The sequence below is a fragment of the Carettochelys insculpta genome, chromosome 3 (assembly GCF_033958435.1).
Source record: "Carettochelys insculpta isolate YL-2023 chromosome 3, ASM3395843v1, whole genome shotgun sequence".
In the NCBI taxonomy this organism is placed as follows: Eukaryota; Metazoa; Chordata; order Testudines; family Carettochelyidae; genus Carettochelys; species Carettochelys insculpta.
In genome coordinates, this window is record NC_134139.1 from 79,658,043 (window position 1) to 79,682,473 (window position 24,431).

Here is a 24,431-nt window from a genome sequence, read left to right on the forward strand (position 1 = left end):
GAAGAGCATTCTGAAAAAATGTTTAACACATTAGGCCATCAAATGCATCTCCTTAAAGTTCATGGAATTTTGCTTAAAAACTAATGGTACATTATAGCCTGTGGGCAAAAAATAAATAAAATAGACCAAATACATCCAAGATGCAGGTATTTGGTAGGAGATAATACAGGGAAAGCAATGAAGTTCTTAGGATTTCTCTTCAAGAGCAAATTAGAAAAAATTATAATGTGGGATAGTAGGAAACGCCATCAACATGAGCTTTATTTAGCTAGCTCTACAGCCATGTCTTGGAACAAGTAGTTAAATTTCAGTAATTGCATCTTGTATACTAGGCACAAATCCAAGCACCTTTGTCAACTTTGTGGAACAGAGGAGCAGTAAAAAAAAAAAAAAGTGATGAGGTGCCTGAAGGTGTTATTTTATGAGTCATGATTAAAAGCTGAAGGTGGACATAGCTTAATTACATGATTATATACATGGACATCTTTAAATATTAAAAGGACAAACATTAAGGAAAATGGCATTTTGGTGAAACAAGGTGGTGGAAAGAGATGGCAAAAAACATTTGTTGATGTTGAAGGCTAGGGCTCAAACTGTAGAAGTCTCCCTCGAGATTGAGATAAAATAGTACTATCACTTTGAGAATGTATTGTAATGAAGATGTTCTGTATTAGCAGACTTACACAAGGAGGTCAGTTAGGCTTTCCTTTACTTTCCCATCCACTAGTAGTAAAACTTATTCACCTAAATTTGGGTTATTGCTGATCATGTACTATATGTATTTTACAACTTTAAAATAAAATTTATTTTTGCAGAATCGAAATATTATACTCAGATGTACACTCTTTACTTAACATATGTATTATGTGATTTTTGAATATTAGTTTTAATATTTTTTTAAATCTGTTCAGCCAGACAGCTAGCCAATCCGGAGACATATGCTCTATACTTTGTTAGCATAGTCTTACTAGACTGGCTGGAATAGGGAATAAAATAACTAGTCTTAGTGGAACAGCTATTTCTCTGCTGCTTTTCAAAAAAGGAAGGCAATAGTCTGCCAAGAAAGTCTTATGTTTTTGATGTACATCATCTTTGCTTTCCCAACCAAGCAATGCTAGTCACTACAGTGACACCTGGATCCAAAATGAAAGGGACTTCCTTTAGTTTTCAAAACTGTCCAATAGGAAAGTGCCCTCACATGTTGATTGTATACAAACTGTGGTAGCCTAACACTTTACTTTTTTTCTATAAACCTTTACACATTCAATTTTTTAAATGAAACTTTTCTGCCTGGTAGAAGTTAAAATAAGGGGTGATAATGCTCGTGGTAGAGTACATAAAATAACGGGATTTGTGATTAATTGAATAGTAAAGGTAAACATTATATAATCACCACGAGAACTGTTTAATGCAAGTTATTTTACAACGGACGTCCGTTTTATACAAAGTAGTGCAAAGTCTGCTTACCACAAATAGTCCCATTATGTTCAATGAGTCTACAGATTCTAGCTCCACAGGGTCCAATATATATGTTCACCGCATGTGGTGAACAGGATGCCATGGAGTGGAAATTCCAGCTCCGGAGCTGCATGCATCTCTCAGAGCCTTTAAATGCGGCTCCTTCTAGAGCCCCACATGAGGAGTGCCATCCACCCACTCTATGCATGTGCCCATGCCAGCCACACTTGCAGTGGTGGCAGCTCCAGCCATTCTGGCAGCCCCAGCAGTGACAGCTCTGGCCGCTCCGGTGGCCCCAGTGGGTAGCTGCTCTAGCCTCTTTGGCAGCAGCGGCTCTGGTGAGTCACCGGCATTGATTTAGTACAGAGGGGGTGGGGAAGCTGGAGAGTGACTGGGTCTGGGGGAGTGTGAGGGCTGTGGCAAATATGGCAGGGCAACAACCCCAAGTGTGGTGATCTTTGAATTCTTATTGGACACTGCTGTTCTAGCCGTATGAGGCTGCTGCTTTGCAAGAGAGATAACAGGCATTTTATCATTGCGTTAATTGGAAATAGGAGCATGCCACAAACATGGTAAAGAGGATTTTGCAAGAAGGTTACTAACCTGACTTGTGTTTTTTCTCTCATGATTTTAAAATACTGTACCAACATTTTCAGCCTTTCTAGTGATAGTACATTGGGGGTGACTAGGAGGAGGAACGAAAAAGGTAGCATTAAATAAAGGTCTAAAGCACTTTGGGCTCTCTAGAAAACAGCAGCAAGTTTGGGGAATGTGTGCTATGCTCAACGTTTTCACTGTTGCTCATTAAAAGATAAGATGTTTTTCTTTTTCTGGGTAAGATTTAGCAGAAATTCCTAAAATTAGATAAACTTTCATCAGGCCTGGGCTAGAACTCAGTCAATTCTTAGCTAATAAGATTGTTGCACATAACCTATTGCAAGAGAAAATTGGTTTAATTGAGCCAAGGAATGGGAAAGAAGGCCTTCAGAATTCTCTTCCCAGATCTGACTGATACCTTCTCTGGTCTTGGCCAACTCATTTATTGCTAGTCATCTTTAAATGAGGTCAGCAATACCTGCCTTACAGGAGTAATGAGAGGATTAAATGGTTGTCAGGCTGAAGGCAAAAAGAATAAGTTGGTGGGTCCTTAGCTTCAGGATGACAGTTGGTAAGTGCTATTAACTATAATAATTAAAGCTGACAAGCCAGGAACCTGAGAAGATGAAATTGTTTAGGATGGCATGTCTAAAGAATCCTCCTTAGTTGTGTTATGTGAAGGATTGACTTTGACTCTTCCTAATGTACAGTTGTATAGCAGAGGTAGCTGAAGACTCCTTACAATGCAGACGGCAAACTCAGCTTTTGTTAATGTGAGTTTAAGTGCCCTATTCCAAATAAGTGTGAAATTAGTTTGGAAAATGGTGGGTGAAGTTAAACAACTCTTAGAACAGAGCTCTCCCCTTTAGTTGCTACTATGGGGGTTTACTTATTAAGCTTAAAATAACTTTTTTTTTTAAAGTTGGTATCAAATTTTATTTTCCCAATCAGTGGATCCAGTAACATTTCAACAAGTCTTCTTGTGAACAATTACTCCAATATCAAATGCTAATCTGTGATGTCATCTGCATTTAAAAAAGTAGTAAACAAAACCCCTCAGTAGCAGTTTTTCCAGAGTTAGTATTCCACTTCAGTTCTAGGCCACAATAGTTACCACCTTCATAGTGCTCTTTCTGTGTGTACTGTATTCGTTGCCTGCTGCCTCTTCAGACTAGTCTGCTATAAATGCATTTATCCTATGTTCTTTAAGGCATTGGTTCTAATAATCAGACAGATAACTTATAAAGTCCCAGGCATGTTAGACAGCATTTGTCTCTATCAATTAGGAGGTCTACTGGAACAATACAATTTAAAGGGAAAAAAGTGACCTCATGAAGCCTGCTGTGGCTTGTGTTAATTTTTTAAATCAGCAACATGCTCAAATAATACAAAGAGCAATGTTAAAATCTAAGCTACAATAAAACGATCACAACTAAGTGGAGTGGAAATTTATATTAATATTGAATGAGGTACAAAAGGGATTGAGAATAGCAAGGAACCAGTAGCAACACCATATTAGGAAAAATGCCTGGGAATGTGGAGGATAAAGAGCATGAGAAGTGACTATAATGTTTTCTAGCACAGTGGTTCTCAACCTTTTCCCCACTGGGACTTCCCTTCCACTTAATGTGAGAAGGCGAGTGAGTTACAACCTTCATGAGCTGAACACCCCGTCACCTTCTGCCCCTCAAGAGAAGCAAAGGGTTGGATCTATTAAAGTTCATATCATCAACAGCCTTGTCAAGTACCTCATTTCCACTGGCATCGTCTTTTCAGCAAAAGCTTCCTTGTGAATTAAACATATGCAAATAACTTGGGGTGTAATCCAAGTTGAACAGCATCTGTATTTTTAGGCTTTTCTACAAATAACTCTTTCCCCACTGTGGAGATAGTTACATCAGTAAAAAGATACTCAGTATGGTATATCTATCTAGGCCTGCACAGAAAGGCAAACAAGCTATACTGGTTAAAATATCTTTCTGGTAAACTTGCATCCACAGTAGGGACTGTACCAATTTAAACTGTGTAAAAATGGGTGTTGCCAGACTTCCTCTCATTGTTTGGTCTCCATCATTGCAAATACCAACACAGTGATATCAATCAACTCAGCTGCAGGAGCTGATTTGTAGAAGGCTTCCAAGACACGTTTCACTACTACATCCCATCAGAGCACAGCAAAACAGGAAGTCTTTATATATGGAGCCTTCTCAGCACAGAGAATAATAAAAGGTGGGAAGACGATGAGACAGCTGTAATTTCAGTCAGTTGTATTAAGAAATACTAGCTCGCCTGTCCTCTTCTAAACAACTGTTTCTGAACACTGGAACCTAGATTATGAATTCTTCGGCTGCCTGTTCTCTTGAAGAGGAATTGCTTTGTTTTGACTTGATTGGGTGCTGGGATCTGTTGCTGCCAATCAGATACAGGCTCCCAGTCAGTTTCTCCGGTTATGAGACATGGCAGCGTGACTATCAAAACAAAAAAGCAGTCAAGTAGCACTTTAAAGACTAACAAAATAATTTATTAGGTGAGCTTTCGTGGAACAGACCCACTTCTTCAGACCATAGCCAGACGAGAACAGACTCAATATTTAAAGGCACAGGGAACCAAAAACAGTAAGCAAGGAGGACAAGTCAGAGAAAAATGATCCAAGGTGAGCAAATCAGAGAGTAGGGGGATTTAAGGGCGGGGGGGGGGGAGGTCAAGAATTAGATTAAGCCAAGTATGCAAACAAGCCCCTATAGTGACTCAGAAAATTCCCATCCTGGTTCAAACCACATGTTAATGTGCCAAATTTGAAAATAAGACACCTCAGCTGTTTCCCTTTGAATAGCAGTGCGAAAATTTTTCTTCAGTAACATGCAAACTCTTAAGTCATTAACAGAATGGCCCACTCCATTAAAATGTTGGCTGACCGGTTTGTGGATCAGGAGTGTTTGTATGTCTGCTTTGTGCCCATTAACCCTTTGGAGTGGATGCCACACTCCAGAAGGCCCTAGGTGACATGCCTGTTCTCTCCTACAGACAACCTCCCAACTACTAAAATGGTCTTAGTAGAGCTTCCTTTTCCCATCAAAAATACTTTAATCATTTCTTATTTTTGCCCTTTAAGCAATCCAATACCAAAACTTTTCAAAATAAAAATCTCACATCTGATTTTTTTTTTAATCTAAATGATTAGTGATAAACGCTTTGGTTAAGTGATATGATTCATTTAAGTTGAATGCACTGTAAAGATTAGATGAAAATTAACAAAATACCAGCCTCTCCCTGGAAGCTTGCAAAAAGAATGTATTGTACTGGTACCTTTACAGATAAAATAATGACCTTAACACACGGGCTTTTTTTTTTTAAATGATTCAAATGACTTGGCTGTTTGAACAGTCAGAACCATTTAAGCAATACCTCATAGGACTCAGACAGGCATAATTATTTTTTGTGACAGGGATGAAATCCAAGAGCCAAAATGAGCTCTAGAACTATTACTCATGTGTCTATCCAGATAATCACAGATAAAACCTATATGAGAAGTGTTCCTTGTTTCTGAAAGAGGAACACACAGTGCTGCAAGAATTAAAAAACCCTTTATCACCATAACAGTTTTACACCTAAATTACACCACCAAACGATGATGAATAGCAGATTTTAGTCAAAGGCCGTGTCTACACTAGCCCCAAACTTCGAAATGGCCATGCAGATGGCCATTTTGAAGTTTACTAATGAAGCGCTGAAATACATATTCAGCGCTTCATTAGCATGCGGGCAGCCACGGCCCTTGAAATTGACGCGGCTCATCCCGATGGGGCTCCTTTTCGAAAGGACCCCCCCCACTTCGAAAGTCCCCTTATTCCTATGAGCAGATGGGAATAAGGGGACTTTGAAGTAGGCGGGGTCCTTTCGAAAAGGAGCCCTGTCGGGACGAGCTGCATGGCGATGAGCCGCGTCAATTTCAAAGTGCCGCAGCTGCCCGCATGCTAATGAAGCGCTGAATGTGTATTTCAGCGCTTCATTAGTAAACTTCGAAAAGGCCATTTGCATGGCCATTTCGAAGTTTGGGGCTAGCGTAGACACGGCCAAAGGCTGCAATTTTCCGGATTTTCTATAATCCAGGATTTTGGGAAATGTGCTGATTTTAAATTAAGGGGGGGTCCAAGAAAAGGATTTTTCAGTGTAAACACAATAGTGATTAACAGTAATAATGAAATGCAGTTAAAGTTAAATGAAGGTCAGTCCACTTACTGAAATAGTGCAGTGTTTCAAATGCAAGTGGGTTCATCTCTACATTACTTACCAATTTTCTCTCTCACATATATATTCTTTTGCTAAAAGCACATTCCTCAGAAATTAGCTCAGTTTCAGGTTGCACAATGTTTGCTATTTCCACATTCTCTGGTGCAGTTTCCTGATTAGCAGGGACAACAGGAAGTCCAGGAAGCAGGGAAAATGGGCTCCTGCTGTGCATAGGACAGTGTCAGCCAAAAATATCAAATTTTGTCATTTAAAATAAAATAAACAGCCAAAATCTCTGCTGGTCAAAAGACATCACAGAAGTTAAGTCAGAGAATTTGATCCAAAAATAGTAGCTTATTCACAGAGGGTATTTTCTGTGTAATTAAATTCTGGGTGCTCTTAGTGAGTCTGTACATTCACAGTGAATCAGTAACATCACAGAATACTCAGTACTCTTACATCAGTTTTATTTTCATGAAATGAAAACAAATCAAGCACAAATCAAATCAAAATCATTTTAATCTACAATATCCACACTTAAGCACCTCCAAAAACCTAGGCTATGGCTATTTTTCCAGGCAATATGATCCCAGAATAGATTGTCCATGTGGGCCCACCCTGTATGGAGCCTTCTGGGATTTAAGCACACCAGAACACCATGCATCTGGTGAGCTTCTTAAATTACTTCTGTGTAAGTTACTGTAAGAGCCACCTGACAATGAATGAAATCCTTCTAAATGAGGCTTTTTGGCCTTGTACTATCTAACATTCAAAATAAATTAACCATCCTTTAAGAAAATGCCTGCAGGATCTGAGAAGGAATATGAGCCTTGAACAGGTTTCTCAATGGCCATGTCTACACTAACAAGTTCTTTCAGAAAAATTAGGCCCTTTTTCAAAAAAATATGCAAAGCACCCACACACAAAATGCACTCTTCCGATCCAAAATTGAAAGAATGCAATTCATCATCCAGAAGCCCTCTTCCGCTCCCATATCAGGAAAAGCGCCTCCTTTCAAAAGTGTCTTTCAAAAAAAAGCATGTGTAGACACTCCAAAGGCCCTTTTACCACAGCAGTTTTCATGGTGCTGGAGTTTTTGATCCCTGGCCTATTCTTTCAAAGGAGCAGGGGCTGTGTGGACACACACTATTAAAAGAGCAGGTCGATCTTTGCACCCATTTTCCCATTGTTTCTTGATTTTTTGTCCCTCTCCTGCTCAATATTCCCTCTAATTTTTTCCATCCATGTTCAGAATAATTGATGAAGTTGGGCGTCGGTGGATGTGTCTGTCTGACAGGCTGTTTTCAGGATGCAGAGTAGCTCCCAGGGTATGGAATCCCTGCTGTTTGTAACCTAGGCAACCAGGTAACACCTTTGCTCCAGGGATAAGAACAAGGGAGAGGGCTGGAGCCTGACTGACTGTTTCTGAATTAAAGCCCAGGCCCTTAGTCTGGAAGCAGGAGAGGAACAAAGGAGGCAGGATTCCAGGTTTGGAGATTCCTCTGGGAGCCTCCTCTCCCCTGTTATGGATTGGACTGACTACTTCTGGTTGCTGTACTGAGAAGTCTGTACCATGCTATGTCCTTGTCATCTAATAAACCTTTTGTTCCACCTTCTGAGTGAGAGTCACTCCTGCCTGTGGATGGGGTGCAGAGCTTTGGGACCCCTCGAGCCCTGTTACAGGCACTAAAGCATGTGTAAATATGTACCACCAGCAGAAACAAAATCCTAGCTGTGGTCACACACACTGCTAACCAAATGAATGGCATTGGAACTTCGAGTGGCTACACAAGAACACAGCTTACAGGGAACACTGTTGTAAGTGGCAGAAGGCCCTGCAGTATCTGCAGATCCCTGTCCTGCTGCAGGGCCCTACTGAAAACTGTTCATGCTTTGATGGGCGTAGAGACCATCAAAGATTTAAAAACCAACATCAACCCATCTCTTCATCAGCTGAACTGCTTCTTTGGAGGAAGTTGCTCTGTAAGGCCAAGTCACACAAAACCACACATAAGTGATCTTGCTTATGTGCACAATCCAAGGGAAGTCATTAGGACTTCATGCATGAATAAACCAATTTACATGTATTTGCAAGATTGGACCCTTAAACATTACATGTAAAAAAAAAAATCTGTCAATTTTAATTTGAAAACACAAAGAGGAACTAAGCCAGAATACTGGGGCATTCTTATTCCCAATAAATACAGAAATTCTATTTTCATATAATGTTCTTTTCACAATGACCAAAACATGGTTTATGCTTCAATGCATAGGAGGAAAACATTGTTCCCAGAACTGAGTATTTCTGAAATTCAGAACAATGACCTAAATTCATGCACCTTTATACTTTATGCCACATTTTTATTTTGTGATGGTCAGGAGATGAGAAGGGGATGTATACAGACAAATTTTTTAATGCCAAGACTACAGCAAGTCATATCCAAATTATTATTTTCAATACATAAGAAAGATTAACCATGTTAGCAAGGGTACAATTGCTGAATATACACAGATGAGAATTGTATGAATACTGAAGTTGTCTTTTTGAGTCGAAGTTTGCTAAATGAAACTTACAGAACTCGATTTTCATTTTTTGTGTATAGCTCACTGAATGAATTGAGTGAGGAATGTTTTTTCCTCCATTTAAGCACCCTGTTGTACCATTTAAAAAGTAAAAAACACAAATTACTTCATAGGAAATGTTTTTCCTATACATAATCTTTACTTTTGTTTAGATTCCTTTGCTACCCCAGTTGAAAGAAAAACGCACACAACCAGCACCATCTTCCCTTATGTCAATGCAACACATTATATAATACCAGCTTGTGTTGACAGGTAAGTAGGGAACTACCCACAGACTTCGCTCTGTGATCCTGGGTGCAAGCTGAACATGTCCTAGACACAGGAACATGCAAACATCCTTTTAAGACTAAGCCCTTAAGATCAGAACAGGTTTTAAAACAGAAACTGCAGCCGGTTAAGGAGTCTCTGCATTGACCCAACAAAAGACTTGGTTCAAAGATGAAAAATATAGCTACAATGTGGGTATGTGTCTTACAAAGGTTCACAGATACTACGTCTATAACAACTTTCTATAACAACTGCTTTGAGACCCTGTACGCTGCCTAAAAGTACAATGGCATTTTCCTTTACAAAAGCCTTCAGCACAGCTCGTGAAGTGGGATATTTAAAGGTAAGCATTTTACAAATCCTAAATTCAGGACAGCTTCTCTAAAAAGCGTAACCCAAGAAGGCCAAGGGGACAGCTTAATAAATCAGCAATTCCTACATGCTACCCATTCATTAATATACAAACTTTCTAGTTTCCAAACTACTAAAATTGTCCAAAATGTATTAGTTGTTCTCTCTATATCTTCCTAAGGCATTCCAAATTATTAGCTTGTATCAAAAAGTCTAATATCAGAATCTTATAGCAGTTTTTAAATCTCTAAAATTTAAAGGGAATTTGCCATGCTGAAAAATGCAGTTAAGTTGACCACTTTCAAAGAATTTTAAATACATTTAATATTACACACATGCCTGCACACACTTGCACTATTAAATCATAATAAATGTAGCATAATGCTTTAAAAAACTCTGAAAATAGAAAAAGTTATACTTCAAGCTTAGTTCTATGGAAAATGTGGTAGTATCAAAAGTGTTAATATATGCAAACTGTACTCCCAATACACTTATTTTGTAGGGTTTTTTTTTTGTTTGTTTTTTTTCAAGTTGTAAGTTACCTTCCAGAAACGAAGTTCACCCAGTACAAAATATTGCAGTTTTCCCATATTTCCTCAAGCTTCATTTTCATGCGACTGAAAACTTTGCATAAGAGAGTTTGGCTTATTAGAAGCCACACAGTGGCCGATTACTGAAGCTACGCTTTTACTATTCAACACAGTAAAAGCTGAGTAAGCCATTGTGGAACAGGTGTTGAAAGGTCACAAAATTATGGGTATGCAAGACATCTCTAGAAGCCAGTGTAAAGATATAGCCCCTTGGTGGCACTAAGAAAGTGAATTAGATCAGCAGGGGGGGAAAAAAAAAAAGGTAGTGATAACATTCACCAACATACATGTAACGTTTGAGCTAGTAGGAAAAGAACATGGCAAAATACATGTTCAGATAAAGAGAGGAAGAGACATCTGATAAACTATGTAAACAATCCACCACGCACAGAAGTGAAGGTAATGTCTGAACATGGCTGATAAGAACAGACTAGCTTAGCACAGCTTGGAATGCGTGTATCAAATCACGTGTTCAAACAATATTTATCTGTACTGTTGACAAATGCATACCACTCACAGTTATCCACATTGCAATTACGCAAGAGTTATTAGCACACTCAGGATGTTTTTGCGCTCATTTGATTAAAATTATTGCTGTGCATTCCCTGCCAAAAATCAGCAGGTTGGAAACACCCAGCTTGAAAATTAAAATGATATCACCTGTCAAACATGCTGGAGGACTTTTCAAAACATGTAGTACATCACTCCGCTGAAGCAGCTTATGCATGTTAACTTGTATTGAGAGTCTGCCAGAAATAAATGAATTTAACAACAGGTAAAGTAGCGGAGTGTTCTCCCCCAGTGAAAAGATTCCAGTCATAGAATAGATTCCAGTCTCCATGTCTGACTGGAAATGGGAAAGAGTGAAAGACTGATCCATGTGCTTTTGTCCCTTCTGCATTAGTCCTAGATATATTCCTCCTCTTCATCAAAAGAGCCATTTTCCAATGCATATGTGCAGTCTGCGTTAGATACAGCTTGACATGCCCCTTTGTATTCTTGAATCGACTCATAAAGAGAGTACAGTTGACACAGCAAGGACATATCCAGCTGCCGAAGGCCAACCTGATGGGGGAGAAAAATAAAGATGTTAGTACAGATTGAACCTCTCTCATCCAGCATCCTTGGGACCTGACTGATGCTGAACCAGAAAATTTGCCAGACCACAGGAAGCTCAATACTGTCTATCAGATTACCAATATTTCCACTGCTTACTGGGCTTTTAGGAGACACGTAGGGGTAAGTTACAGCTAAATAACAACACGGAACACCAAGAGCCAGGACTGGTGGCTGAAAACAAACTATGGGACCACAGGAAACTTGGCCACTCTCACAATAAGTGCTTATCCAGCCAACTAAAAATCATACCGGATTATGGATATTGCCAGACGAAAAGTGATGGATTGGAAAGGTTCAACTATATTTCAAATGTGATTTGATTGCAATATGGTGGCACTTGTACACTTTTCTCCACAGATCCTGTTTCACAGGATGAGCTGTGTCACACCTTGAACAATTGTGCAATATGGCAATTTCATGAATGTACTGAATAAGCCAGATGAAAGAGCTGTGAAGAAAGCTGTGTTCCTTGGTATAAAACGTGGCAAAGCCTTCCTCATGATTCAGTCATGTTACCATGCCCTGCATACTTAGCAAAAAGATATGCAATCCTAGGCCAGCGTGCTGCAATGTTTAAGAACGCAAACGCTTTGTACGCCCTCTGATGACCAAGCTAGATTTACAAGTGCCACTGTGTGCAAGATACTATTCTGTTTCAAAAATTCAGGAGCAATGAGGTTAGAGAGTAACTAAAAGTTACCAACTCTGCACCATCCAGGGCATATAAAGATAAGCTCCTGAGTGCCCACACGAAAACATTCTAGAAATATGCAGGTCTACAATCATAGTGTATAACTTCATTGCACAGCTCAGGAAATTGCAGCTTTGAGTTGCCGTCAAGTAGCTTGCTGTACAGTATTAAGTTGATTTGTTTCCCCTAACAGAGTGCTATGTAGTAAGTCAGCTGCCTCATGTGCCAATCTCTTAGAAAAAGTCCAGGACTAAGGGTAAAATTGTGAAAAGTACTTGAGTGGTTTAGAGTTCAAGTCCCATTGTAAACACGTGATTTATGCCATTCTGAAAAAATTGCCTATGAAAACCCACATATTTCTGAGGTGGAGGAAAGGATAGATGAATGTCCCACAGTCTCCCTCCAGCTAAAGAAAGTTGGACATCTGTTGTCAAGCTATACGCCACCAGACCACAGCCAAAACTCCCTCATGATCTTCACATTTGTGGGTTTTCCTCCCCATATGCATGATTTCTTGTAGCTGCTACCATCTCCTCCTCCCCATCCCATACCCCCTTCAGGCTTCCATGTGCTGCTGCCCCAACATTACACTTCTCCCTGCCCCCACCGTCAAAAAGTAAAGCAGTATCAGGAGCACATCATTTTCTCTGCTGTTTCTCTCCACCGTAATAAAGATGCTTTAGTGCTGCTGCTTTTGCATCTCATGCAACTCCCCTCCCGGGAATGAGCATGACAGAGAACAGAAGAGTCGGCTACCTGGGACTGAACTCCAACCCCCCGCTTACTCCTCAGATCACAATCTGAGATCTTATTCAGCCTTGCAAGACTATTTAGAAGCTCATGCAAAGTCTATATACTTAAGATGACAACTAGCAATCAAAACAAATTACTCACCTCCCCGCCACACCCTAGCAAGCATGCAAGATGCTACATATACATACGCCAGGTTAGATGATGAATAGGATCTACAAATATTTGAAGAGTATCATCACTGAGGTTAAGAATTGTTCAGGGAAGACTAATTAGAGGTAGAGAGTTGAAGTTAAGAGAGGAAATCTTTCAGCAGGAAAAAGATTCTAGACAAGCAGGTCTGTCTTATGAGAAATACTAGAGTCCTTACAAAAATGGAGTGACAGTTTCAGTTACACATGCTTGGGAACATTTTGCCAAAGCAACTTTTGCACTTGCTGGGAAATGGGCCAGAACAGATGTTCTAATAATTATTGTTTTTCCCCTGTTTTGATCAACAAGGTAAAGACAGGTTTAATGTTAATGTAGTGCAATATAATCTCGTATCTTATTTTCAAGCTAAAGCCTTAAACCCAGACGCTCTGCATCTTTCATGTTCAGTAGAACCCATGCAGCAGACAAGGTCAGAATGTAGTACATGATTTTGTGCTATACTTTCCCAGAACTGCAACAGACAAAGAGAACTTCTTAAACAAAAAGGGCTAATATGTCTTTAGATTAGAGGATACTAAAGCTTATCTCGTAAAGTTAGTCCCCCTTTAATCTGCTAAATCTGAATTTGGCTACCAGAATAATTCTAACTGGCGACAGTACTAACAACTGTTAATATCTTGGGGGGGGGGGTTCATATTTGTTCTGTATCTCAAAGTAAACAGATATATCAGTAAAAATAAAAAATGACATCTCTAGCTTTTGGCATGTTGCTAATGAGACCACTGATGCTATATTTCTTCAGACTTCTTGCTAACACATGCTAATCTTATATGGAGAAAAAGTTCACTCACTCAAAGTGTTCAAAGTAGACACTGCAAAAGACATAGTACTACACAAAGTTGTCGCTGTACCTACTCCTTACTCAAATGATAGTTCAGAGAAGGTCAACTCCCTCCCCCCAGAAAAACAAACACCCTATTCCTTTCTAAATCTGCCACTGTCCACTTCAAAAGCAATGCAGAGAACTTCACTTAAGTATGGCGCCAATGATGGTACACATTTTTCCCCCCATGTTGACATTAGAATCTTACCACAGGCCCTTCTCTATAATTTAAGCATTAAAAATATGCCCAATATTATTAGTATAATGTAAAAAAAGTGTGCAGTATAGCAGTGGTTCCCAACTTTTCAGTAACACCACACTTCAGTAAGAAACATTTCCATAGCTCACACACTCTTTACTTGGGGGGGGCATGGTTCATGCTCTCCCTTCCCTTTTATCATAGCAGAGAGTTGGGGGTTGGCTCCCTGCCAGCCCCTTCTGGCCAGGAAGTAGCATTTCAGCTACCTCTGGATGCAAACAGTCCCCTGTGGGGTCAGTATTTCCCCTGGCAGCAGTTCAGCCAAGAGACACTATGAGGGGAAATTGACAATCCTCAGCCAGCTGGGACTCAAGGGTTACTCAATTTCACCTCAGGGACAACATTTCAGGGCACAGTTAGCGAATTCTCACAGCACACCAGTGTGCCTAACAGAAAATAGGTGACCTATTACTAAATTAGAGACTCCATATTTGTCACCAGCTGCACCTAAACTGCACGAGTGTTCGTTAGAAAGACACTGTAGCTCTAGTGGGTGAAATTTACTCCCCAAAAGGTTTAATTAACCAGACAGAATACCTGGGTGACAATCTGTAGCAGCAGAGATACAGTAAACCGTCTAAATGCATGATTTCAAGTGCGCTTAACTTGTATTAATGTGACTTAATTACAACTCAAAATCCCTCTCCCCCCCAGCTCAAACCCTTCCCCTGGCCCCGGTCACCACCCGCGCGTGGCTCTGGCTCACCTCCACCCACTGTCTCCCCTGCAGCCCTAACCCACCCCAGACTGAACCCCTCTGCCTTCTCCCATGGCTAGAATGGCCATATCTACCCGTCCTACATACGAGACAGGGAGATATGGGGAGCAGGGGTGGCTCCTGCTGGCTGCACCAAGCCCCGGGGAACAGGCACGCCTGCCTTGGAGCCCCGGGGAAGCAGTGGCTGCAGGTGTTCCAATGGGGAAAAAGCTGCCGCTGACTTATGCGAAATTTGGTGTATGCGAGGTTGCATGGGAACACAACCCTCACGTAAAATCGAGGAGCTACTGTTTTCTAATGTAAGTCATTTCACATGCATTTCTCACTGATTTTTCCATCAAAAGACAAATTTCTACCAACAGTGATTACATACATGAGAAACAGATTCCCCCCCGCTGCCTTTTGGAATATTCCTGAAGCAGAGTTAGCAGTCTTTGTTGACACAATGCGCCTGTCAACCCTCTAAAAATGCGTGCTCTACGCAGATGCAAATTGGTACCACCACCATGAAATTCAAGACACTAATAAAACTATTTAGTTGTTGAAACACTTTCGTTGTGATATAATACAATTTGAGCATTGAAAATGTCCTCTAATTATACTGAGGAGCATTCTACAGTGTAGCAGCAACATTTTATCAGACAAAATGAACATGTCACTGATAAGAGGATAACGATGCAATTAGAATTAGCTTCAAGTGGTTGGTTAAGAAAACAGCATACTCTGTAGTTCATCACTAGGCTGGAAAAGGCCCCACTCAGCAAGTAAAATATAACCATGAGAATAATAAGTAGTATCATTGTAAAGTAGAAGTGATGTATGGTTCCAAATAACTAAAGAGCTTCAGTAACAAGACAAACTGTCTTAAAAGAAACAAGCCCAACTCTTCCCACTGTTCTGATGGCAAGCAAAGAGTGGAGGGAGAACAAAAGAAAGAAAAGGCCTTAGGGAAGAAAGAAACAATCCTTTTTGGATGAAGAATAAAAATAAGGGTGAATTGTGTCAAATGGCCAATTGTTTGTCAAATGGTATAAGCTCTGAAAGGGTTCATTGCAAATAGTAGATGACCAATATCGATCTAAGTACGCCTAGGAGTAGCCTATTTGTAAATATCTTAATCAGATCATTATAAGCGTGTTAAGATTTGGATGTAGTAACCTGCTTATTAGACCTTTGGTCTGACCCAGTATGGCCATTCTTATGTTCTTATGTAGACTTTTTAAGACATATTTAAAGCAATTTTATAAATACAATAAGGCCTTTAGATTTAATAAAAGAATTTATGGTTAAGTTCATATTTGGTGGTTTCCCACATTAATGTTAATTTCAAATATAATTCCAACAACTCTGTTTAAACTATTGATCAGCAGTGAATTTTGCTCTATTTACAGCATTTTGCACATCACCAAGAACAGATAACACGCTCTTCTCAGAGGAGAGAGTCAGACTTCCCAGCTCCAGTAGACAGCTGTGTGCTAGCTTTGCTCAAGCTAGCATGCTAAAAACAGCAGCATGATCAAGCTAGCATGGATGGACCTTGTGCTACCCACCTAGACTCTCTAGGTAACATTCACAGGCAGCCAGCCCAAGGCAAAAGCAATACTAACCCCAGCAATGCTGTTATTTTTATAACGCCAGCTTGAGCAGAATTAGTACACCTCTGCCTGCTACATAAACAGATTCTTCTTCCTCAAACAGCACAAAGAAACTTCTGTAATTCAAATGCTCCAAGACACTTTTGTAACCTTGATCACCAGGTCAAGCATTTTTAAAAATAAATCTTATTTAACTTGAGGAGAAAAGAATTCCAGCAAGCGTGTGTCCTAAATAAACGTTAAGCATGGGTGGGAGCATTTCAAAAATATAAAATATTTTCAAAAGAACAGGAAGAGGAAGGAGAGGGGCAGAGACAGGGGCTGGACTAAAGATGCATTTTGAAAGCGTATTTTAGCAGTGGCTAAAGGAAACCCAGTATTTTCTAGGGTGTCATGGGCCATTTTCATTCAGACAAATGTACGTTAACCCTTTAACTGTAATGCACCATATAAAGCACACTTTCCTCACAATCTTTTTGTCTGAGGGATGGAGATGTTAATATTTATGGGCTTAAATTATGTCAAACAGCTAAATGTTATGGGTGTTTGTAACCTTCAATATTAATAGAGAGGTAACCTTGTTATGCTGTATTCTAACATAACAAGCCAGCAGTCATGTAGCACTTCAAGACTAACAAAATAATTTGTTTTATTTTGTCAGTCATTAAACAAAATGAAACAAACGACTAACAAAACAAAACTACAAATTATTTTGTTAGTTTTTAAAGCGCTACATGACTGCTGGTTTGTTTTCTTCAATATGTAAGTTAACTGATTTACACTGTAATTCCTGCCTTGCAGAGCACACAAGATAATACTTTCAGCAGACTGAGTGATTTAGGAGCTGACATCTCATTTTCAACAGTGATCTGGGTTTTGTGGGCACCACAAGCCTTCCATCTTGAACTGCTGGGTTCCTGTTGAACTAGGGCTACCATACTTCACCTTTCAAAAAAGAGGGTACCCGTGAGAGGGGATGTATCTGTATCAGTATCTACCAACTCAAGTTGTCACAGAGAGAAAGCCGAACTAGTCTACATACTATGAAAACAAAAAAGCAGTCCAGTAGCACTTTAAAGACTAACAAAATAATTTATTAGGTGATGAGCTTTCGTGGGACAGACCCACTTCTTCATATCTGCAAACAGTCATCTCAAGTTGTACTGTATATACAATAACTGTAAGTCCTGTGGCACCTTATAGACTAACAGGTATTTTGGAGCATAAGCTTTCATGGGCAAAAACCTGCTTTGTCAGATGCATGAGCACAGCAGGTCTTTGCCCACAAAAGCTTATGCTCCAAAATACCTGTAAGTCTATAAGGTATCACAGGACTTCTTGTTGTTCTCTAAAGATACAGACTAACACCGCTACCTCTCTCAGACTAGAACTGTTTCTCTCTAGCAGGGTTCATGTACCCCTGGGGGTACATCAGCTCATCTAGATATTTGCCTTCTTTTACAATAGACTACATAAAAATCCACTGGTAAAGTCCCCACAGTCTAACAGTTCATTCAGACAATGATTTGTTTCTACTGCTTCATATGCCTTATATTGCACTTACATTTCAGTGTTTCTATTCCAATTCATTTATTTGATAATAAGATGGTGGAAAGTCAGCAAGTTTTCAGTAGTTGTTTTCTGTGGTATTTCGCATGTTTTTATAAGTAAGTAGTTTTTACATGAGGTGTAGCTTGGTGGTATACAAAATAAATCGGACTCCTGCAAAGGGTACGGGAATCTGGAAAGGCTGAATGACACTTGTTTTAAAACATCACATTACTTTTAGTATCAGAGGCTTAGCCGAGTTAGCCCGTATCTTCAAAAACAACAAGAGCCCCTGTGGCACCTTATAGACAAACAGATATTCTGGAGCACAAGCTTTCGTGGGGAAAGACCCACCTTGTCAGATGCACAACGTCTTGTGCCCACGAAAGCTTATGCTCCAAAATATCTGTTAGTCGATAAGGTGCCACAGGACTTCTTGTTGTTCTCCAAGATACAGACTAACTCGGCTAACTCTCTGACACTTGTTCATCTATAAGGTGCCACAGGACTCTTAAATCACGTTCCTCAACCCTTAGGACATGCCAGACACATCTGGGTGTACTTACAATTTTTTTTAAAGCGGTACTTCATTAAAAAAAAAAAGTTGAGAAACACTGAACTCTAGCACATTAATACAAGGTGAGCTGGCAGACACCGATACAGATACACTTCCTCTCGGGGCGTCCCGTCCCGCTTTTCCTACTGGCTTTTTAAACACCATCTGCGCCAGCGGCGAGGACGCCGTGGAAGTGGCCCAAGCAGCCCCCAGCTGGGGAAGAGTCTGATCTAGGCTGAGCGCAGAGAGCACTGACTCCAACGGGGCGCCCCGTACAGGAGCGCAGCCACAGCAAGCCAGGGGGCGGCAGCGCCCCGCTCCTGCGCTCCCAGCTCCAAAACCTTTCGCCCCGCTCCCAGGCGGCGGCTCCGGCGTGGGGCGCTGGCTGCGGCGGGGCCGAGGCGAGCCGCCAGCCCCGGGGCCCCCGCCCTCACTCACCATCTCCTTGCGGAGCAGGGCCAGCGCCGCGTCCAGGTTGGGCGGCCGGGGAGAGCCGCGGCCGCTGCCCGCCCGCCCCCGGCTCAGCTCGTCCTGAATGCGGGACTTCTGCGCGTAGAGCCGCTCCAGGTCCCGCCAGCGGCCGCCGCCCGAAGAAGAGGAGTTCAGCAGCCCGCTCAGGCTCTTGGGCAGCGGCGGCAGCCCCGGGCCCTCGCCGCTCCCCGGCACGCTCATGCTGCTGCTGTTGCCACCGCCCGCCTCGGCTCTGTGCGCGGCCGCCGCGCTGTCCCGCCGCCCGGCCACGCCCCCGGGCTGGAGCGGGAGCCGGGCGGGCCGAAGGGGCGGGGTGGGGCGCGGCGCGGCGCCTGTGGGCGGAGAGAGGAGGGGGCGGGGTCACGGGGCTGCAGGGAGCGCCCTCGGTAGCAGGTCCCCCAGCCGTGCGGGTAGCAGCGATGGGCGATGGGAAGGCTGCAACACCCCGCCCCCACTCCCCCCCCAACACACACAGGGTGTCAGACCGCCTTGGGGCCTAGCCCGGGCAGCTGAGCTCAGTGCCTTCCCACAGCGTGTCGCTTGGACCCTGCGCCTTCCCAGCCAGGAGGCGGCCCTGGAGTGCAGGGGAAGGGACAGAGCTAGGCGGCGGCCCCACATCCCAATAACAGGGGGACAAAGACGGAAGAGGCTTTGTCTTACAGGCACAACTATCCCTCCTGTTCACCCCGAACCCAGTAGTGTCTTGAGTTTTCACACTTGCTCGCTAGTCACCCTACTCTGGGACTTGCCCTGGCAAAGATGAGAATGGCCAGGCACCTCCCTGTATTTTAGGGTTACCATACTTTGAGCTTTCTAAAAAGCAGACGCCTTTGAGAGGGAGTGTATCTGCATCAGTATCTACCAACTCACCTCACATTAAGGAAAAAGGTTTAGTCCATACCTCCCCCCTTAGCATTTCCAGTTGGCTAGTTTGGGCAGTTCCCCACTCATAGAATCTTAGGGCTGGAAGGGACCTCAGGAAGCCATCCAATCAAGCCCTCTGCCCACAGCAGAATCACCCCCAACTAAATCATCCCGCCCAGCACTTTGTCAAGCCTGGACTCACAAACCTCTAGGGATGGAGATTCCACCACCTCTCTTGGTAACGCATTCCAGTGCTTCACCACTTTGCTGGTGAAATAGTTTTTCCGAATATCCAACCTACACCTCCCCTCTGAAACTTGACACCATTGCTCCTTGTTCTGCCATCCGTCACTACTAAGAACAGCCTCCCTCCAGCCTCTTTAGAGCCTCCACATTCAGGAAGTCACATGCTCCAGCCCCCTAATCATTTTCATTGCCCTCTGCTGGACTTGCTCCAATGCATCCACATCCGTTCTACATCAGGGGACCCAGAACTGGACTCAGTACTCCAGATGTGGCCTCACCCATGCTGAATAGAGGGGAATAATAACTTCTCTAGATCTTCTGGAAATGCACCACAATATGCCATTAGCCCTTCTTGGCTATTAGGGCACACTGTTGACTCATGTCCAGCCTCTCATCCACTGTAATCCCCAGATCTTTTTCTGCTGCACTGCTATTTAACCAATCGGTCTTCAGCCTGTAACAATGCTTGGGATTCTTCCATCCCAAGTGCAGGACTCTGCACTTGTCCTTGTTGAACCTCATCAGATTTCTTTTGCTCCAATCCTCCTGTTTATCTAGGTCACTCTGGACCCTGTCCCTACCCTGCAACATATTTACCTGTCCCCTTAGCTTAATGTCATCCACAGATTTGCTGAGGGTGCAATTCATCCCCACACCCACGTTATTAATAAAAATGTTGAACAATATAGGGCCTAGAACCGATCCTTGTGGCACTCCACTTGAAACTGACTATCAATCAGATATTGAGCCATTGATCACTACCCGTTGGGCCCAGCCATTTAGTCATCTTTCTATCCACCTTACAGTCCACGTATCCAATCCATACTTCCTTAACTTATAGGCAAGACTGTTGTGGGAGACTGTATCAAAAGCTTCATTAAAGTCAGGGTGTACCACATCCATTGACTTCCCCATGCTCACAGAGCTAGTTATGTCATCATAGAAGCTAATCAGATTAGTCAGGCATGACTTGCCCTTCGTGAATCCATGCTGACTACTCTTCAACACTTCCCCTTCTTCCAAGTGCTTCAAAGTGGATTCCTTGAGGATCCCTTCCACTAATTTTAAGGGGACTGAGGTAAGGCTGACCTGTCTATAGTTCCCTGGATTGTCTTTCTTTCCATTTTAGAAGATGGGCACTACATTTGCTTTTTTCCAATCATCTGCGACCTCTCCCAATTGCCACAAGTTTTCAGAGATAATGGCCAAAGACTCTGCAGCAACATTTGCCAGTGCTCTCACTACCATTGGATGCATTAAATCTGGACCCATTGATTTGTGTCCATCTAGTTTTTCTAAATAGCCCTTAGCCTGTTTTTTCCCCACCAAGGGCTGCCCAGGTCCTTCCCGCACTGCATTGCCTAATGCAGTAGTCTGGGACCTGATCTTGTCTGTGAAGACAGAAGCAAAAAAAGCATTGAGTACTTCAGCTTTTCCCACATCATCTGTCACCAGGTTACCTTCCTCATCCGATAATGGCCCCACACCCTCCCTGATCTTATTGTTAACTCAGCCTGATGGCATCTGTGGACCACATTCTTAGGTGCCTAGATCTCCTCATGCATCTTTTAGGAGAACTCAGGGCTTTGGATTTGATTAGGGTCAAAGTGCCTAGGAGACAGGCATTGCAAGCTTGAGTGTGGCAACACCAAAGCCTAGGTCTCCACTACAAAGGCTTGTTTGTCACCATAGCTGTGGGGAGTCAAGAACGTGAACTCCTGTCTCCAGCTGACACACGTGAGCCAGCAGAACACCTACTGAAGAGTGCTTCTGTCAGCATAGCTGTAATGGTGTTCGGGAAGATGTTACTATGCCAGCAGAAAAACTTGATAGCATATGCTGCATCTACACTAGAGGGCTCTAGCAGTACAGCTATACCAGGAAAGCTAGCTTGGTGCAGCGTAGGCAAAACTTAAATCCCTTTGTGGATCCAGTGCTTAGCCTTTGTTGGTTTTTAGAACTCAACTAGCAAAAGGTGTTACTGCTGTTAACTTTTCTTTAATGACACTAAATGGACAGTTCACAGAAAAAATACATTAAAAAGCTGAATTTTCACAAGCTGGGAAATGACAGACTCGAGACTGTCCACATAACCTCAGCGTGACCTCCTTGTGCATATGCATTTTGATAAACCTTTAGTTACCTGATCACATGCTATTTTCCCACCGGACCCTGGCCTATTCAGTGTGTGGGGTGGACAGTGCTCACTAACAGGTAGTCGTGCAATACAGGTTGAGCTGCTCTCATCTGGCACTCTCAGGACCTGACCGATACCAGATGAGAGAATTTGCCAAACCACGGGAGGTCAATATTGTCTAGCAGTATTACCAACACTTCCACTGCTTACTGGGCTCTTAGAAAACATTTTGGGAAAATTACAGCTAAATAACACAGAACACCGAGAACCAGGACTGGTGGCTGTAAACAAACATTATGGGACCATGGAAAACTTGGCCACACTCTTGATAAGTGGGTGCCCACCTAACTAAAGTCATGCTGGATTATAGATGTTCCTGGACGATAGAACTCCAGATTAGCGAGTTTGAACATGTATTGCTTTTTGTTGTCATCAGTCAGTATGTGTATCTGAGAGGTAGCCGTGTTAGTCTGTATCTTCAAAAGCAACAAGAAATTCTGTGGCATCGTATAGATATTTCGGAGCATAAGCTTTTTTAGGCAAAGCCCCACTTCATCTGATGAAGCTTATGCTCCAAAATATCTTTAAGGTGCCACAGGACTTCTTGTTGTTTCAGTTAGTATATAGCACTTTGCCTTGTTTACTATATATTGTTTTAACCCTTCTCTGAATTGGTGTATTGATTTTCAATTGGCTTTTCTAGGATGTGCTACACTGTAGTATCTGACTCGTTCACAACATTTTTGAATTTCTCATTACAGCATCCTTGCAATATTAGATGGTATTATCCCTATTTTACAGCAAGGAACTAGGAATGGGAGTATGAATAAAATGTAAGTTCACCAAGCGCTGGAGCTCACTCAGACTTCTCAGCCATGTTAGGTCAACCCACCCTACTGTAATTACAGATAGAATCTTCCGTTGAATCCACCAGTCAGAGAGATGAATTACCTACCTTGATGAATAACCCCTTTTGCTGATGCAGGAAGCCTTCCGGGGCGATATGTGGAGGTGGGCCACAGGGGGTCACATGCCCCAAACACCATGGGCAAGAGGGGCTGGGAGACAGGGGGAGGGGCTTGGCGCTGGCAGCATGGGTCTGCCCCCTCACACAAACACACCAGGAGCAGCAGGACAAGCAGAGCAAGGTGGCCCAACTGCTTTGCTCTCTTGGACATGCCACTCTGTGGTAGGCAGCGGGTCCAGCCCTGCACTCCTCGACTGGAGCACTGCAATGTGGCAGCTGGGAGAACAAAGTAGCTGGGGCTGCTTTGCTCCACTTATCTTGCTTCTGCTGGGGAGTGCTGGGAGGAGGGAGTGGACTCCATGCTACTGGTGCCAACCCCACTATCCCCTAGGCTGTCTTGGTTGGGGGGGGCGGGGTGGAGTAAGCGTGGGGAAGAGGTGGGGAGAGGGTGCAGCAGGTGCAGAGCCAGGACACGGAGAGGCAAATCAGGGCTCCTTTCTTCCTCTCTTAGAGTACAACCTGTTGGTGCTAATGAATGTGATCTGGTGGAGGGGTCAGCACATTTTTCTTTCTCCATTTTGCGACTCATGATTTATGACTGAGGAAATGTAGCAAGTTGATTTCCACTATGCCTACAAGTACAGTATATATTAGATACCCACGTGTATTTCTGCAGAGATTAGGAACCTAATTTTCCTTTTGCCTACATTTGTTTTCCGTGGGAATTGATGGCATTATTCCTTTTCTCTATCGCTGAGAGAGAAGAAAATCAGGCCCCAGGCCTTCTTACCAGCTCTGCTGGTGTAGAATTACTGTCAGTGCCATGACCAGAAGCAACAGAGATTTGGTCCGGCAATTCTGGTAGAACTGATGGTTATGACTAAGGAAAGTTCTTAACCGTAACAGGGTTCACTTACCACAGGAGCACTTCCTTGTGGCCAGGTTTAGCATAGCAGCTGCCTTCCCTGCTGCCTGTCTCTCAATTGCTGCAGTGACCTCTATTTCCACAACTTGTCTCTCTGACCCAGTCACAATGTAATCTACCCCTTTCCTAGGAAAGAGAGTCCAGCTCAGTGACCTTACAGCAGATCCTCCAGCTCTCTCTGGGCTCTCTGATCCTTTTACCCCCTTCCTCAGGGGCTTCAACCCACCTTCCTTGGTGGCTGGTAAGGGAGCCCAAGCCCGTCCTTTATTCTGTGTTCCAGCCCAATGACCTGATAGCTATTTTACACCCATACAATCCTTGCTGCCTCCCTGGACTGCTGGCACGTCTCTCCTCCTGGAAGCAACTGCAGAGTCTGACCCTCTAACTCACCTTGCTGCAATGTTTCTGCCTTTATTATTGCTGCCCAGTCCCTCCTCAGCTAGGCGTCATTACCAGTTATGTTTGGAGGTTTT

The 24,431-nt window shown here is 42.7% G+C and overlaps 1 protein-coding gene across 2 annotated transcripts in view; it reads right to left on the reverse strand.

Annotated features, from left to right (window-relative positions):
* FAM89A (family with sequence similarity 89 member A) overlaps positions 1 to 19,059 on the reverse strand; it is a 34,858-nt gene extending 15,799 nt beyond the window's left edge. Inside the window, exons 1-2 of one of the 2 annotated variants that reach the window (XR_012644983.1) lie at positions 18,787 to 19,059; positions 10,737 to 11,141 (exon numbers count right to left, since the gene is read on the reverse strand). Coding sequence is in view for 1 of the 2 variants with exons in the window: in XM_074990198.1 (XP_074846299.1) it covers positions 10,983 to 11,141; positions 18,787 to 19,020 (393 nt within the window). In the remaining variant the exon portion in view is untranslated. Of the gene's footprint in view, positions 1 to 6,078; positions 11,142 to 18,786 lie in introns of those variants that run through there. The other variant, XM_074990198.1, reaches the window with a different exon arrangement.
* Positions 19,060 to 24,431: the final 5,372 nt, after the last annotated feature.